The sequence below is a fragment of the Colobus angolensis genome, unplaced genomic scaffold (assembly GCF_000951035.1).
Source record: "Colobus angolensis palliatus isolate OR3802 unplaced genomic scaffold, Cang.pa_1.0 Scaffold558, whole genome shotgun sequence".
Lineage (NCBI taxonomy): Eukaryota > Metazoa > Chordata > Mammalia > Primates > Cercopithecidae > Colobus > Colobus angolensis.
The window spans coordinates 1,206,138-1,225,251 of record NW_012119132.1 but is presented as its reverse complement, the minus strand read 5'-3'; the positions used below and the strand labels follow the sequence as shown (position 1 = coordinate 1,225,251).

At 35.2% G+C, this 19,114-nt stretch overlaps 1 protein-coding gene across 6 annotated transcripts in view; it reads right to left on the bottom strand.

Moving 5' to 3' along the window:
* Positions 1-19,114, bottom strand: part of NRXN1 (neurexin 1) — a 1,138,235-nt gene that overhangs the window by 324,011 nt on the left and 795,110 nt on the right. For all 6 annotated transcript variants that reach the window (XM_011961493.1, XM_011961492.1, XM_011961491.1 and 3 more), the window contains one exon: positions 4,711-4,892. In XM_011961493.1, the coding sequence (XP_011816883.1) occupies positions 4,711-4,892 (182 nt within the window). The remainder of the gene's footprint in view (positions 1-4,710; positions 4,893-19,114) is intronic.

The following is a 19,114-nucleotide window of genomic DNA, read 5'->3' as shown; positions in this document are numbered from 1 at the left end:
AAATACCAGTCACGTGGGGACCAAATGTTTACTATAAATCATCTAAGTTAACTGGAACTCAGCTAGCTTGTTCATTCATTCATCCAACAAATATTTACTGAGGTAGTTACTAAACAGCCAGTTCATTTATTTTTGTATCCACAGAGCCTAACATAGGTCTGGGTCATATTAGGTGCTAAATAAATATTTCTGGAGAGGCTTCTAGCAGGTACTGAAGTAAAAGATGAAAAGTCACATTCCTGTATTATTTTTCTTTTCTTTTCTCTTTTTCATTTCATTTCTTTTTTTTTTTTTTTTTTTTTTGAGACAGAGTGTTGCTCTTTCGCCAGGTTGGAGTGCAGTGGCATGATCTCAGCTTACTGCAATCTCCACCTCCCGGGTTGAAGCGATTCTCCTGCCCCAGCCTCCCAAGTAGCTGGGAATACAGGCGTGCACCACCATGCCCAGCTAATTTTTGTATTTTGGGTAGAGATGGGGTTTCATCATGTTGGCCAGGATGGTCTCCACCTCTTGATCTTGTGAACCGCCATCCTCAGTCTCCCAAAGTGCTGGGATTACAGGCGTGAGCTACTATGCCCAGCTATTTTTCTTATTAATCATCACCATTATTATAAATCATGTTCTCTGCCATCAGAAAATATATTTATATTTGTAAATAATGGACAAATATAAAATAATTAGAGAACAATTCATGATAAAAGTGAACTACAATAAATAAGGCAATTATTAACAAAAAACAATCATTCATCCAACTAAAATTTCACCATAGACTTTCTTTAAACCACTAATCTCCATAATAAATTCTTAGTTGAAGATTTCTGAAAACATCCTTTAAGATTTGAAGCTTCTCAGTAATATGGCTGCTTATATCAAGTTCTATAATTTTTCTGTATTGTAATCAGGAAGCTGGAGGACTTTTTCAGAGTTATATAGAAATTAAAATGTCTGTCACTTTACTTGACCTGTTAAACAATTGAAGATCTACATTCGTCCTAAGCCACAGTATTTTCAATGTATAATTCATTAAAGCTATTAAATTCTTTCAGAAAATATTTATTGAGCACTCATATTCTAGGTACTATACTAATTAATTGCTCTTCACTTCATGTCTTATCTTCCCCTCACCCCTTCATAAAACCTTAACAATTTCAATAGTAATATTATATGACTTTGAGGTTAACAGTGGTAGCATTAATATTAATATGACAAAAAAACCATCTGTCAAACTGGGCCACCTAATTCAAAAATCATTTTATTCCAAGTTGTTATGTTTTTAAGAGTACAGTAAATCAAAATTTCTAAAAATCCAACATTTTTATTCTGAAAAATTGGATGACAAACCATGTCAAATATTCAAACCTTCATTAAAATTATATGCCAATCAGATTTTTTAAATTATGTAATTGAAATAGCATTATATATTTCAGCAATGATGGAGCATGTCTTAATGAATGCAATCAACTTTCTGATTTATTGGCTCACTCTATCAAATAAGGATGAAAATAAGACGTTTCAATCTAATCAGTACATAGTTTATACTTCGCTGACTTTGAAGGCTTACACACAAATTTTCCTTGCAGTTTAAGGGATAATGAATAGGTCTAACTTTTACAGATAAAAATGTATCATCAATAGTATAGCACCAATTAGGTTTATTTCTAAGTCAGTTATATTCACAAACCTAAATCATACAGCAATAATCTAGAATTTATAAATCTTATCTTTCCTTTTAAATTTCAATCATGAAAGAAGTAGAACAATTTATTTGGGAAAACCAAAATGGACTCAAAGATACCTCAATAATTTGATAAAATAGCCTTTGAATATTCTCAAATCTAAATATTAAGAACAGTTCTGTTTCTATCACCCACAGGCATTATCTTGTGTCCCTTTGCACTTTCTTTGTTCCTTTCTTCCCTCCCTTTATTTCGTACTTTCTTTCTTTCCTTCCTTCCTTCTTGCCTTCCTGTCTGGTTTTCCTTTTTTCTTTTAATTTCTATTTCCTCTTTCTTTTATTATTCCATGCGCCCAACATTTTGGGAAAGAGCTGGAGGTAAACTTAGGTAGTAAAAAGAAAACCACTGGTCTTGTGTTCATTTTGATTATATGTTTAAAACATGGAAAAAGGCCAGGCATGGTGGCTTATGCCTGTAATCCCAGCACTTTGGGAGGCAGAGGCGGGTGGATCGCCTGAGGTCAGAAGTTCAAGACTAGCCTGGTCAACATAGTGAAACCCCGTCTCTACTACATATACAGAAATTAGCTGGGCATGGTGGTGGGCACCTGTAATCTCAGATGTTCCAGAAGCTGAGGCAGGAGAATAGCTTGAGCCCGGGAGGCAGAGGTTGCAGTGAGCTGAGATTGTGCCATTGCACTCCAGCTTGGGCAACAAGAGTGAAACTTCATCTCAACAACAGCAACAACAACATGGAAAGAAGTGACTTATCTCTACATAAAAGATTTGTTGAGTCTCTAATGTCTAATCACCTCTTCTAGGCAATGGGAGAAAGAAAATTTTATTTGACAGGATTTGAACTAAGATTGAGTCCCATTAGTTGATAAGGAGTGGGTAGGGCTGACACACACTATTTTTATTTGGGAAGCCCAGGAGGACATGGTCTACCAGCAAGGGATATTTTGAAGATATCAAGTCCAAGAGAAAGGGTGTGTAGAGACATGCACTGAATCCAAAGAGAATGACCAGGCAAGACCAAGAGAGGAGATTCAGAAAGAAGAAGGCCTTCACAGTGCAGCTATCAGAAATCCATGGCTGGTAAAGGAGATATGGAGGGTATTGTGCTAGAATGGATGCTGAGAAAGTCAATTATTTACTTATGACAGGACCCTGAGACCACATTTGACCAGCACTGGAAAGAAATACCTATTTTTGTAGTCTAAAACTTTTTGACCATAAAATAAACAACAGTGGTTTGAGTAATTCAATAACATAGCCCCTTGTGACTTGAGAGTGATCATTGCAGAACCTTTTCTCAGAGTAAAAGTGTAATTGGTTATGGATCAATAAGTAATTTCTTTTAGAAGGAAAAGACTCTTGTTTTCATTTTTATTTATTTATTTTTTGAAGTAGCAAAGCTCTTAAATCAGAACTGAGCACATACATTTTGAAAGTTGAGATTGCTCTAAACAGCAAGATTCCTTACTGTACTAGTAAAATGTATCTTAACTGATCATTTATTAATGATGCCATAAAAATCTAGATGCTCTTAATTTTGATTGTTATAAATTTGCTAAAAGGCACCTGAAATTACCTTTCCAGGGTTCCCCTTTTGACAACTACATTTTAAATTGAAATTTTACTATGGTTCTATAATGGCTGTGCTTAGGGGTTTTGTTGTGTTTTTCAAGCTTACCAATGAATTCAGCCCTTGTGGTCAGTGTAAACTCCTACACACCTTATTGGAAATTCCAGAATTCTAAGACAAAATTAAGATTAAGAAAACAGGTTAATAAAAACAGAGAATTAACAACTTGTAAAAGTTTGTGCTAATGTACTTTGGTGTTTCATGTTTTTCTTAATTATTTTAGAACTAGTACCCAATGGCCACATTCTAACAGGAAAGAACATGATGACCTAGTCAAATGTCCTTTGGAGCGTGAGTACTGATAGAAGGAGAACTTATAGGGATAGACAGAACAAAATAGAACAAACTTCCATGGTTGCTTAATGCATGGGAAATAAACTGAATCTCAAGGATGAAAAAGAGGATGGGGAGACTTATATGCTTCTTCTGAAATCTTCTAAAAGATATATTTTAGACCAAGAACTATGATAATAAGAACCCTTTAGAAAAGTTTTTGAATGTGTGACACACTATGACTTTTTGGATATATCAATAAAATATTAATACCTCTTAACAGTAAAAGACACTGTGCTTCTTTACAAATAATGTGAGAAAATGAAGATTTAAAGAGTTGCAACCATACTCATTAATAACTTTTAAAATGCAGAGAAAGAAGAGAGGTCCCTGAACCCTAAAGTTAATTATGGCAACTTTCAAAGGAAAATGAAGCTTTTCATTTATGAGTACTCTTTGCCATCTATTATATGCTGAGTAAATTACTGTGGGAGGCTTACAACTTAGAGAAAAGAGAATGGGCCCAGGATGTAAGTGGTAATTATGAATCAAAATATATTTTCCTGACACTTATGTATCAAAATAAGTACAAAATGGCACAGAAACAATCTTTTTGCCATCTTCTTTCACATCCCCAAATATCCTTAAAGTATCTTTTCCTTCCTTTTATTTCATGTAGCTTCAGATAAGTACTTTCTCTAGTGAGCAAAGAAATAAAGACAGAATCCAGATCTTTGCATGTAACCAGTATTACAACCTCCTGCTTCCAGCCAGATGGTATGGTATCTCCTCCTAGGCAATAACTTATTTTATTCATTTGGCAAGTCTGCCTAAAGACACTAAAATCACTCCAAAAATTTTTTAAAAATTATTTTGAACACAGAATTAATGGAATTCACACTCCAAAAAAAAAAAAAAAAGTTTGCATTGCAAAGAACGTGATTAACAACAGCAATAGGTATGTGGTCTTATTTCCTCTAGATTGTATTCATATTTTCTATAACAAAGTACTGGTTTCTGGGGGAAGGAAGCATCCAAGAGGCAAAATTATAAATTCTTTACAAAAAGTTAACAGTAAAAAGTAAAAGCTGAATCTTATTCAAAAAGTACTTACTATATGCAGTTCTAGGTAGTCACCCAAGCCTGAAGAACTGTCCACTCGCACCAATACAGCTTCTTTCTGAACAGTGCTAAACCCTATGGCCAGTCTGTCTGCTCGTGTACTGGGTCGGTCATTAGGAGGCCACTTATACGTGATTTGTCCACCACCTTTGCTAAAGATATATGTTGTCCCAGCTGGAAAACAAAAACCAAAACCAATTAGTACAAATACATCAAGTCTGCACATTAGCAAGGCATGTTATACTGATATATCAGTACAGTATCAACTCTACACAGAAAACTATGGCAAAGCAAATTATAGATTTCAATCAAATGTGCTCAGGAAAGCGGACTGAGTTGTTTTAAAAGAAATAGAGGGGTAGCTCAGTTTTTAATACACTGATTAAATTTACCAGCAGGTGTTTCAGAACAAATAGTAGGTTACTGTGTTTTCCATGGAGTTGGACAAGAACGGAATGGAATGAGGCTTTATTTCTTCCCACCAGTTTTAAGAAATAGTTTAGTAGAAAACATTGACCAGATGCTTCCAAAAAGCAACAGCAACATATATCAACTTGGTATTGAAACAGGAGCTGCATGCAGATGTGATAGGGTCATACAGCACCGTGGAGAAAGTAGCAACAACTGTGCTAGGAATATAACTTTTATAGAAAAAGGATCTACTTACATGTGACAAATAACTAATGGATGAACAGCCACAGCCCCAGTAGCCATGTCAAGAAAATACAGCTAATAGATCTCATCCCTAGAAGTCAAGTTTTATTTAACAAGCAACATCTAGTAGCTGTCAAACTATTCAGAATCATAAAAAGACCATCATCCTCTGCCACTCCAAGGTGAATACAAGCCTTATAGCACTGAGAATAATGTCACGGACCCATTCTGTGAGTGTTCAAGTTTTACCTTATGGTCGTCTTGTCAGTAAATTATCCAGCTTAATTGAAAAGAGTTGTTTTCCACCAATTTATTCAGCATTTGATATGGTTTGGCTCTGTGTCCCCATTCAAATCTCATCTGAAATTGAGATAATTTCAGATCCTCATGTGTTGAGGGTGGGGCCTGGTGGAAGGTGATGGGATCATGGAGCGGCTTTGCCCATGCTGTTCTCATGATAGTGAGTTCTAACAAGATCTGATGGTTTTATAATTCCTTGACATTTCCTCCTACACATACTTCTGTCGCTCCTGCTGCCTTGTGACAAAGGCACCTGCTTCCCCTTCTACCATGATTGTTAAGTTTCCTGAGGCCTCCTCAGCCTTGCAGAACTCTGAGTCAATTAAACCTCTTTTCTTTATCAATTACCCAGTCTCAGGGAAGTTCTTTATAGCAGTGTGAAAACAGACTAATAGTGCATTTGATGCACTAAAGTCTTACCTCAATGCATCATTCAATGGCCATCCATTTTGTTTCTATTCTTTTGAGGGCCTGGATAGAACCAAAAGGTGAAAAAAGAATGGATTTTCCCTCTTTCTTGTCCTGACTGCTTAAAATGGGACATTGTTCTTTCCTTGCCTTTGCAGCTTCTTGTTCTCATGCCTTCAAACCTGGACTGAAATCTACATCTTCGTTTCTCCAGTTCTCAGTCCTATGATCTATACCCATAGTTTTTCTGGTTCTCCAACTTGCAGACAGCAGATCATATATGACTTGATCATATATACATGATCATACATAATAAGAGAGAATATTAAAACTTAGGCCACAAAACACCTTGTATTTATAGAAAAATATCTGGTACCAAGAGTAACATTTATGTGCAAAAGTTGTGTGTACAGCAGTATGTTTTCAAGATACCTATACATTGAATTGCTATGATTACTCAGTTTACCAGTTAAATGGAGATGACCTACTATCACATTTGTGTACATTTAATTAAACAGCTGACAATATTGATTTTGTGGCCATTTTTGGAGGCAACTCTTCTTTGTTTTCAGTTACAGACATTTCCATAGGCCTTTGAGAAACTCCAAAGACCTCTGCCATATGCAGAGTGCACCTGATGCTTAAATAGGCCTTGGTATATAGACCTCTTCCAGAAAACATGTTAGGAGAAAATTGAATGCAAAAGTGATAAACAAGAATACAGCTAAAATGCAAAGGTATAGAGGCTGTGCCCTTTTCTATTAATTTTTGTGGATACCAACGCATGAAAATAGTTTATCTCTTTCAAGTGAGAAAAGGTAAACCATATTTCAAAGGCACCAGTCAGTGCACAAAGAAAATTCAGAATATACAGGGTGTTTATCAGAAATGCTCGGGCTTTCCTGAGCCACTTATGTTCTACATCATCAGAAGCTTGTTCATCATCATCTTTCTAGGCAAGCACTATTTGAGAAATATTTTTCTGCCTGGTAACTTTTGCAAATGATTAAGTATTAACTTTTCTAGTGAAGCCTATTGCTGATAAAAATAAGACAAGAACATATAAAAGTGGAGACGGCTTTAAAAGGAGGATGTAGTGGTTACCTCTGAGTGCTGATACTTAATAATTAATTTATTTTCCTTTCTTAAATTAACTTTGTTCTCTAATGACTATATATATTATGTGAAATAAGAAAAATATTCAAAACTAGAGATCCTATTTAACAATATAAAACAACACAAATCTAGGAATTCCGATGGTTTCAGAATTATAAGTGTGAGGTAAGCATTATAAAACAACGTTGCATAGTGATTTTTAACTTTAAAAATAACATTCACAATTTTAAAAAATTCTTATCTCCTTATGTATGGAACATAGGGCAGACATTACTTCCATGCTATAGCTGAGGAAATTTAGTCATAAGGATTAATGTGCGATCTAAAGTTGGTATAAAACCCATATCATCACCCCTATTCCAGTATATATATATATATTTATGACAGAAATATTTCTGTTATCATAACCAGGCAGTCAAGAAAAAGTTAATTGGATGTCAGTCTGAATTTATCAAGGCCAACTGTTTTCATATTCTAATGTCTTATAAATCCATAAAGTGACATTTGCTCTTCATTATCATATACTTTCTTTTCACCTCACGATACTTTTAAAAAGAGAAAAATAAAGAAAAAAAGTCTCTGTGAGTCTACAATTGTGTAGTTGGTTTTTTTTTTTTTTTTTTTTTTTTTTGAGACGGAGTCTCGCTCTGTCGCCCAGGCTGGAGTGCAGTGGCCGGATCTCAGCTCACTGCAAGCTCCACCTCCCGGGTTCACGCCATTCTCCTGCCTCAGCCTCCCGAGTAGGTGGGACTACAGGTGCCGCCACCTCGCCCGGCTAGTTTTTTGTATTTTTTTCGTAGAGACGGGGTTTCACCGTGTTAGCCAGGATGGTCTCGATCTCCTGACCTCGTGATCCGCCCGCCTCGGCCTCCCAAAGTGCTGGGATTACAGGCTTGAGCCACCGCGCCCGGCCGACAGAACATTTAATATATGTAGATTAACATTTAGTTGGGGTGCACTTCCCAAACCTATGAAATTACAAAAGTTTCCAGCTCAGTTACAGAACTTGTGAGTAATAATTTGAAGGTTTATATTCTCAGTAAGATAAGTGTCACAATATAAATACCATTACTCAAGATTTGATTTCATGTCAGATTTTAACCTTTTTCAGTGAATGTAAAACTTGATGACTACAAAGAGATTAGCTAACCTGTCCTGTTTAGAATGACTTTACAGTTGTTTAGGTTTCACCAAAATAAAGCAAAAAAAATTGCAACTACTGTGTGTCAAACATTGTCATTATATCTAGTTTCCTTTTTTCCCACCAGATATATCCAGAAAGCAGACTTTCTTAATTTTTCTTCTGTATGCATGGTAGTGCATTGTATTGTACTCATCGGCACAATTTTACAATAAGCGAGAAAATTAGATATCCAGTCCTTCCTCAGCTCTCTTCTATATACTTTTATAAGCACTCTGGCTTTTTTTTTTTTTTTTAAATTAACTTTGCATCAAATTTACAAAATCTCCTATATTCTTAAAGCCCTCTTTTCATTGAGCTAGAAAATTACTCTCACAATCAAATATAGTAGGTTAGATTGTTTAAAGTTTCAAAATCTACCTCCTTTAACACACATCTTTCTGAACCAAGGACATGTTGTACTTACTGAAGCAGAATAGCTTAGAGATTAGAATGTAAACTCTAGACTCGGAGAGATCTGGGTTCAAATTCCAACTGTGCCATTTGCTAGCTACATGAACTTGGTAGCTATTTATTCTGTAATGGGATTCCTATTTGAAAAAAGATAGGGATAGCAATACTATCTTATAGAGCACTATGAGAATTAAATGAGATATTACAAAGTAACATTTAGTCCATTTCCTGGTATGTGATAAATACCTAATAAATTTTAGAGAGAATAGGTGTCATGTATGAGGGCAGTTGTGTGTGTGTGTGTTGTAAAAATATAAAATAATGAACACTATAACATTGCTTTATTTTAATATGAAAGCCTTTAAAAAAGTTGGACATATTTCAAAGTTGTGTCCAAATCAAATGACTTTCAAAAATGACATTTCTACCTTGTAATTTTTATTAATCTTTTTAATATTTCATAGCATGGATTAGAACTTTTATGTAAACTCATTATATTATTATTTATGTTCAGTAATAGTTGACAATGGAAGGGATATTAAATTGTATCACATGGGAGCTTTCATGAGAAAAAGAATATTAGTTCATCACCATAAAACATCCAGCGTAGCAAGATTTATAGCATAATGCAAAAAAAAAATCACCTGACCATTAAATAAAGACCAAACTTACAAAAAAAAAAAAAAGAAAGAAAGAAAAAGAAAAAACCTGCTAGCTAGCTTTTTAAAAATTTTATCTTTAAAGAAACATGTTTTATTTTACTATATAAGTGAGTTAAATATGCAGTGGTAGTTACATCTTAATCACAGTTCCAATATAGAGAGGAACTTAGAGGAATGTGTCACCTTTATTATTTATGCATGTTTCTATATGGCAAACACTACCACATCAGTACCATGTCTACTAATGGATTTACTGCAAATTATCCTTGACATCCATCAGATCACTGAATGTATGAATGACTGAAATTTAAAGTGGTTTTCAGCCATCTCCACATTTAAGCTGTGCAGCAAGCCTCTATTACTCACTCTAAATTCATTCACAAAGTTGGCTCTATCAGACACGAATTTAGCAATGTCAACATACTTTACACTCCAATAAATGTTTGTAAAAAATATACATGGGCTCCCATATCTCTTGCTTAAACTGCCTGTGATGTTATAATAAGGGAATATTTTTAGATCTTATTAACCATGCTATTTACATATAGGGCTCTCTCCCCTCCCATTCTTTCTTGCCAACTGTCCCTTGCCTACACGTGCCCACTTCAGCCACACGTCAATTCTGCAAAGGCTAACATTTTCCCTTACATAGACTGAACATTTCTGAAAAGGAAAACCAATCAGCATGTACAGGTACGCTCAATTATTGGTTGCTCTGGATCCTTGCTACATGAACAATAATATAATTAACTTCGGAGTAGATTAGCTTCTAACTCATAACATAAGTATATGAATAAAAGGTTACATTTTGAAAGCGTATAATTCTTCAAATGTCATCTTGTAGCCAACACGAAACATTAAGGCAATTATGTTTCTATTAATAAATGTAACAGGGATATAACACTTCCTTCAGTGAAAGTTTACAGTAAAAGCCAGGTAGTCAGATGAATATTAAAAGTAAAGCATTTATAAGTAAGGGGAACCTTTATTCTTCCTACAACCTTTTCCAGATGCTGTTGTTCATTTGAAATTTTCTGGACAATTTCTACCTACATGGAGGAATTCTTTGGCTTAAAGTTCATAAAAAGCAAAAGCACTGAGACCACATTGTATGCAAAAACAGTTTTAGATGAGGGCAACATTTCTAAACTGATGAAACAGAATCTTAATAACCACTAAAACAATAACAAGTAAATACACTTTATTTTCTTTCTGAATTATTGTAAGTTCTTTGTAGAATCATAAGGAATTATTTCATGAAACTGAGCACTATAGGTTCCTAATTCCTAAAAATTTCATATAGGCATATGAAAAATTCAGAAAAAGTGGGCCGGGCGCGGTGGCTCAAGGCTGTAATCCCAGCACTTTGGGAGGCTGAGACGGGCGGATCACGAGGTCAGGAGATCGAGACCATCCTGGCTAACACAGGGAAACCCCGTCTCTACTAAAAAATACAAAAAACTAGCCGGGCGAGGCGGCGGGCGCCTGTAGTCCCAGCTACTCGGGAGGCTGAGGCAGGAGAATGGCGTAAACCTGGGAGGCGGAGCTTGCAGTGAGCTGAGATCCGGCCACTGCACTCCAGCCTGGGCGACAGAGCGAGACTCCGTCTCAAAAAAAAAAAAAAAAAAAAAGAAAAATTCAGAAAAAGTGAACATTATCTTAGGAGAAATTAATGGAATCAAGTAATGAGTTTCTACCTATAATATGTAACCACTTCTAGATTTAAAAATTAATTACTATAATTACTAATATTGAGAAGTAAGACACAGCCCTCAATGTTACATATGCACGTAAGGATGCAAAGACAAAGATGCTAGGAAAAGAAAAAGAAAATATGGACTATATATTATAAAGTAAGACTTCTGGTGGGAGGGGCAGACAACAGAATTGGCAAATGTGTTATAACTAGCTAAAGAGACTGGAGAATTAGACAGATTTTTAATCATACATATTTGAGAAAGAGAATGGGTATGTTCTTTACAAATGAAAGAAGGCAAGAAACATGGCATGTCACAGAAATGGTTTAGACACAGGTCCCATATTCTCAATCAGGTTGAAACAGAAAATGTCCAGAAGAATTTAGATAATTCCCAAATAATGAAAGCTTTTTGGAAACAGGTAAGGACAATATTCAAGACAGCAACATAGGTCAACAGCTAAAAAGTTACAATTAGATAGGAAGAATCAGTTCTGGTGTTTTGTTGCACAGTAGGGTGGCTATGGCTAATGTTATTATATTGTAAATTTCAGAATAGTTAGGAGAGAGGATTTGAATGTTCTAAATACAAAGAAGGGATAAATATATGAGATGATGAAAGTGATAAACATACTGATTCGATTTTTACACAACATATACATTTATTGTAACATCACTATAAGTGTGTACAATTATAACATGTCAACAAAAACAAAACACAATAAATAAACTTCAAAAAAGAGAACAATGGGAAGTTTGTCATATATAGCAAGTTGTATGTTCTGTCAAAACTCTAGACTAAAGCATTTTTTAACTATAAATTTTGTATTAAATAAAATTAAATTATTAAATTTTAAAAAATAGGTTGTTGACTACTTATTAAGTCAAATGAAAACTGAGCAAGACAGGGAGACTCAAACTTGTGAGCACACTACTTTCTTTCATTGGAATTTTACGAAAGTGATACTGTCTAGGATCACTGTCCACACACTATTCCACCAAATACCAATTATAAATTTGGTTCAAGTTAATCCAAAAGATTCTTGAACTCTTGCAAATCAGACACTCTCATACCTTCAGTATCCATGAGGACTCATTAGGTGTTAACAATTAATATTTTCTAAATTTTTAAGGGGATCAAAGGAGGGTGAACCAGCTAGAATCCACAGTAGACGTGGGAAGTCTGAAAGCAGAAGGGTATTCCTCTTCAATGAGCCAGCCCCTATGAGATTAGGCTCTAACGCAGCCAAGATACCATTTAAGAAAACAATTGTGTGTGGTTACTCTACAAGAAAATTTAATCAAAATAAAGCAATTGAGAAAACGAAATAACTAAAAGTTATTGTGATTCCTATGAGGTCAAGAACCATTTTTCTCAAATATAATTTCAATAGTAATTATGTACTTCATTAAAGAATGAATTTGCCTCTACCTATTGGCCCAAAACTTTTCTCTAATAAAAATGTGTGATGTTTATAATAAGAGTATGCTACATGAAAATAAAGTATTCATTCTTCTAAAAAACAAGTGTACACCACTCTAATAAGTGAAATAATTATTTAAAATGTAAATAGATCCATGGCTCACCTATCTTGTCAATATCTTAGACATTTATTCAGAAACACCACCAATAGCAGCAAAGACTGCACACTGGAAAATCAAATAGACACTATTCACATAGAATGAGATGTTAATGACGTTCATTGGTGTAGCATAAAACTATGACTCTACATAATCGCTGATCAATGATTGATAGAGATTGTGCTGATTTGAATAAGTTATTCTCTCTTTTTTCTGACATTATAAGGGCATTAACTAAAATAGAAAACATTTCTAAGCCTTCCTATCTCTTGGTTTGCTGATAAGTGCCAACTCTGTGAAAGGAGCTATGAATATAAATTCAAAAACAGCCTTTTCTCTTCAGCAGATAGGATCTGTGCATTAAAGGTAAATAAATATCAGGGCAAAATAGTTTGTGTGAGATGCCACACAAATGGTGGTGTTTTGTTGCACAGTAGGGTAACTATGATTAATATTATTGTATTGTAAATTTCAAAATGGCTAGAAGAGAGCATTTGAATGTCCTAACCATGAAGAAATGACAAATATATGAGTATTTGTCAAATATTTGACAAATATATGGTATTCAACCATGTCATCATCTGTTTTGTATTTTTAAACTTTTAAGAAGGTGATAATATTAAAAGCACTGATTAATGAAAACCTTAAAATTATCTGAAAAAAGATAAGAAAAATCTATGTGTGTGTATATATATATATATATATTTTTTTTTTTTTTCAGGTCAAAGTCATGTAAGTAGTTGAATAGTTTGAAATAATGTTCAATCCAATGAACACTATTTTAAAAAATGTATGCAATAAATGGTCCACTTAGTGGTATCTTTGCAATGTATTTTCTTTTAAAATCTACTTATTATTTTCCTGGCAAATGTGTCATTTAGAAGTATCCCCTCCAGGAACAGTTGAGTTCAATAGTTTGAGCTGCCCAGTGAGACAAACTTGTTTTGAGATCAAATTCAAAGTCCTGGGAACGACTTAAAAGGCTCTTGGTCCAGGTTACCTGGCTGAGTAGAAAAACAAGTAAGTAATTGACCTTTTGCCAATCAGATTAGAAAACATTCCATAAAGACAGCAAAGTGATCTAGGGTTAAAAATAAAACAAAGCAAAGTAATCCCACAACCAATAATCCTAAGAACATCAAATGCTTATGTCTTCCCTTCTGAAACTAGGCTACCTCCAGCAGTAGGTGAACTTTATTAAAAAGTCTATGGCAAGTAACTCAGTAATCAATTTGTATTAAAGCTATAGGCAGCAGGGATAGGAAGAAAAAGAATCACATCATCAGGAACTTTAAGAAAAATCTTATCTTAAGGCCGGGCGCTGTGGCTCAAGCGTGTAATCCCAGCACTTTGGGAGGCCGAGGCGGGCGGATCACGAGGTCAGGAGATCGAGACCATCCTGGCTAACACGGTGAAACCCCATCTCTACTAAAAAATACAAAAAACTAGCCGGGCGAGGTGGCGGCGCCTGTAGTCCCAGCTACTCAGGAGGCTGAGGCAGGAGAATGGCGTAAACCCAGGGGCGGAAGTTGCAGTGAGCTGAGATCCCGCCACTGCACTCCAGTTGGGGCGACAGCGCGAGACTCCGTCTCAAAAAAAAAAAAAAAAAAAAACTCTTATTTTGAAGAGCATAACCTAAGTGTGTATGTTCCCAGTAAATCTTAAAATTATTAGCTGGTCGGTAGAAGTTGTAGTTGCCTAGTGATGTCCTTCAACTTACTTATTTCAAAGGTTAATTGTGAGAATGGTTTTCATCAGGATTCAGGAGTCGACAATTTTCTTTACTAAAATTATGGTCTAAAAAATGTCCAGGTTAAAAAAAATGATATAGACATAGACTTACTGCTCAAATACTCTTGGAGAAAAAAACTTTTCCACTTACAAATAACAAAGCTGAGGCACAGAGAAACCAAGTGTCTTCTCAATGTCAAACAGATGGGTGCAGGCTTGTACTTAACTCTATTCTTAGTGATTTTTTTTCTATACAACAAAAAGCTAAGCTCTAATGACTAATTCTTATTTAGAAAAACAAATTTTAATTCACAAATCAAGGGCTCATTTCAATCATTTTAGAGTTGTTCTAATGATGCTTCCCTAGTCTGATTTGGGGAAAGTTTCTATAATGACACTTAATAGAAATGATTCACTCACATTCTGACATTTTTAGAGTCTATCCTGAATCTTTAAAAGGTGTGAGGTATCTGCAATGTTTTATTGTAACCATCCTCTCCAAGTAGCCATCCCGGCCTTTGGCTTATTCTGAAGCTTGTAAATTGTGGACCAAAGATGCAGAAGACAGATTTTCCTTATTATTACTATAGTCACTTTTATTGTACACCAGAAAGGCTTTATGCCTTTTTGGCAGTGACACTTCCTTTTGTCCTTAGCAATGGAATTAAATCCTCAATACAAAAGAATAGATATTTATTTTGAATTATTTGCATTGCATATTTAAATAGAAGGGACCACGCAAACAATAAAATTTGTCATAATTTTAGGCTAAAACCAGAAACTTAACTTTTGTTTATTTTCTGATCTTAGTTCCACTCATTTATCTTCTTCCTGCCTATCTGCTATACTTAAAGTCATTCTTTACCTGACTAGGCCCTCCTTAAAACCATTTACTAGTTATTTTGGACTGGAACTAAAGGAAATATTAGTTTTTGACTTAGAAATTATCTCAGACTAAGCTCTAACTTTACTACCTAGGCATTCACAAATGCAATACACATTCTCCTCTCAAAGTCACTTTTACTTCTGCTGGTTTAGGCTTCTCTGCCGCACCTTGATTTCTTTTGTCATGCTTCCCACATTCATTCCAGCCAAGGTTAATTCTCTCCTTTCAACATCCACGAACGTATTTCTAATTTCTGAACTATTATAATACAGGAGAATTGTCTTTTATTGAAATTTCCATTTTAAAAAGTATGCATCCTGAAGAAAGGGATCTTGCTTTAATTCTTGGTATCCTTATAAAAAATACATGCTTTTATTCACTTACAATTATTAATAATGACCTAATATACTCCCCAAGCTACGTCAGGAGCACTGATTCAATGATGAATACCATAAGACTCCAGCTTCTGAAACAAGTATAGCAAGGATTTATTTACGTGATCCATCCCATGCCTACATCCATCAGCAAGATGGAATGATTTCACCTAATACAACAATCTCAGATAAGGTCACAGATTGCCTAAATTATCCTGATAAGAAAAATCATGTCGACTTAGTTATGCTTGGGTAAGAAACAAGTATTGTGAAGAGTCATGGGACTCCTCAGCTTGGCAATGGTGATCACATGCAAAGGAGCACCAGATCTCACAGTTGGCTTGAATAACATAGCCCAAAATTCTGCGTATTTTACAGGGAAAAGCTGGATATACCTTGCTAGTCCTCAGGCTTTAATGATTTATTAATGCTCAGAGAAATCTGGCAGACAGCACCTTAGCCAGGTGATCAAAGCTAGCATCACCAGTAATGAGACATATCAAATTCAGGTTCTCCAAATATGGCACACTGAGAAGGACACAGCAACATTCTGTGCTATTTTTGGCAAAAATTCAGTCTCAGTTTTAGTTTTCCAAAAATGCATAGTCTCAATTTAATCATAAAAAAGTATCTAACAAACCCAAATTGAAGGACATTCTGGAAAATAACTGGCAGCACTCATCAAAAGTCGAGGACAGGAAACAGAGAAAGACTGAGGAACTGTCCTAGATTAGAGAAAACTAAGAAGATATGACAACTCGATGAAATGCAAGATCCTGGCTTTGATAGTGGACCACAGAAGAGGGCATTAGCGGGACAACTGGCAAGGTTTGATTAAGCTCTGACTCTTAGTTAATAATACTACATCAATGTTAATTTCCTGGTTTTAATCATTGTATCATTGTACTCTGGTTATATGAGATGTTAACATTTGTGGGAGCTAACTGAAGACACAAGAAGACTCTTCTAATTTTTTATAACTTTTTTGTAAATCTAAAATTTCAAAATAATTTTTAAAGATAAATATATTAATCATGAAAAACAATTTAGAATCTCTCTCTCTCTTCTTTTTTTATTGAGACAGAGTCTCACTCTGTCACCTAGGCTGGAGTTCAGTGGCTCAAACATAGCTGATTTGCAGCCTCAAACACCTGGGCTCAAACAATCCTCCCATCTTAGCCTCCTGAGTAGCTGGGGCTTCAGACACATGGCCACCAGGCTTGGCAAATTTTTAAATATTTTCTTAGAGATAAGGTCTCACTATGTTTCCCAGGTTGGTTTCAAACTTCTGACCTCAATAGATCCTTCTGCCTTGGCCTCCTGAAGTGTTGGGATTGTGAGTGTGAGCTATAGTGTACAATTCAGAATCTTGAATAAGATGCTTGCCCATGGGAATCTATGCAAGAGAGGTAGCTTGAGAAACACCTAGCTCTTGAAATGAAGTAGAGTTTGAGATTTTGTTTGGCTACAAAAACAGGAGAGAATTTAGGGGTAGGCAGAAGACATTTAACTTTTCTTCTACCTAATAAATTTGCTTAATGCAAAGCTCTTTGTAAATAAATCACTATTAAGTCTTTAAACTGAACATATTCTAAAAACGCAAGTTGAAATAGAAATTGCCTAAGTAGAGTAGTCAAATCTGGGATCAGTTCACCCAATAAGACATATAACTGATTAATTCATTTAATTCTTTTATCAGAATATGTCATTGTAAATATCATTGAAATTCTTATGAAATGTTTTCCAGTCTTAAAACCATGTAGATATATAGTCTGAAGTTAGAATACAGTTTTCCTGTCTTGTAATTAGAACTTCTTCACATTAGTGTGAGCTAATTCCTTCCATAAGTTTGGAATCTAAGAGGGAAACGAGTGTAAACAAATACTTGTATGTGTAGAAATTGGCATACATTTTGGGCTGGGTATAGTGGCTCACACCTGTAATCCCAGCACTTTGGGAGGCCAAGGTGGAAGGATTCCTTGAGGCCAGAAGTTTGAGACTAGCCTGGGCAACATAGCAAGATCCTGTCTCTACAAACTTTTTTTTTTTTTTTTTTTTAGCTGGGTGTGGTAGCACACGTCTGTAGTCCTAGATACTTGGGAGGCTGAAGTTGGAGGATCACTTGAGCCCGGGAGTTTAAGGCTGCAGTAAGTTGTGATCATATCACAGTATTCCACCCTGGGCAACAAAGTGAGACCCTGTCTTAAAAAAAAAAAAAAAGAAAGAAAAGAAATATTATGGTTATGATGAAAAAGATCATTCAGAAGGCAGGGAATGGTGGTAATTACGGAGGAAGGACTCATATCTCTTCTAATAAAACAAGACAAAAAATCCTATGATAAATCATTTTTAGAAGTTTCTTGAACATTTAAAAGCCAGATAGCTTAGAGAGGTGGCAGGGAAAAACTCTAACACAAATTAATGGTGGGGAATTTTGACACAAACAAACAAATCAACAAAAAACAATGCAGAGACAACAGCAGAAATATATTGCTGGAGAAAGAATACAAAGGCAATAAAATAGTATAATTTAAGAATAAAAACATCTGTATACTCAATAAATACTAATTAAGCATTTACTATGTATGAAGCACCATGCTAGATCCTGGTGATGATAAAAAAAGTGTGACATAGCTATGAAATCCAGCGTTTTCCCAACTATCATGATCCATCTAAACACATCATTTCTTTCCTTCCTTTTTTTTTTTTTTAAGATGGCCTCGCACTCTGTTGTCAAGGCTGGAGGGCAACGGCGTGATCTCAGCTCACTGCAACCTCTGCCTCCCGGGTTCAAGCAATTCTTCTGCCTCAGCCTCCCAAGTAGCTGGGATCACAGACACGCACCACCATGGCTGTCTAATTTCTATATTTTTAGTAGAGATGGGGTTTCACTATGTCGGCGAGGCTTGTCTCAAACTCCTGAACTCAGGTGATCCATCTTCCTTGACCTCCCAAAGTGCTGGGATTACAGGCGAGAGCCACCGCGCCTGGCCCAGATTTCATTTCTTGAATTTCTCTTTCATATTTCCATTCTTATGACCATTCTTATCAAATTAAAAATAAATAAATAAATAAGTTTTCTAATAAATACTTTACTGACTGACTTGCTTTACTGACCTGCTACCTTCTCACCTCTTAATTTAAATCTATTTTACAAACTAACATTACTTTAATTTTGAAATATTATTGCTAGTTGCTTCTCTATTCAAAGACCTTCAATGATTAAGTGACTATCTCCCAAATTAAGAATTTATGGTAACTTGGACTATCTCATATACAAACCAACCCTGTACTTCAAGCAAACTGGAGAATTCACTTGTCTCCCAAACACTCCCAAATTATTTTCATAGAAGATAAAATTTAACATGGTTCTGAAAAGATAAGGGCAAATTTT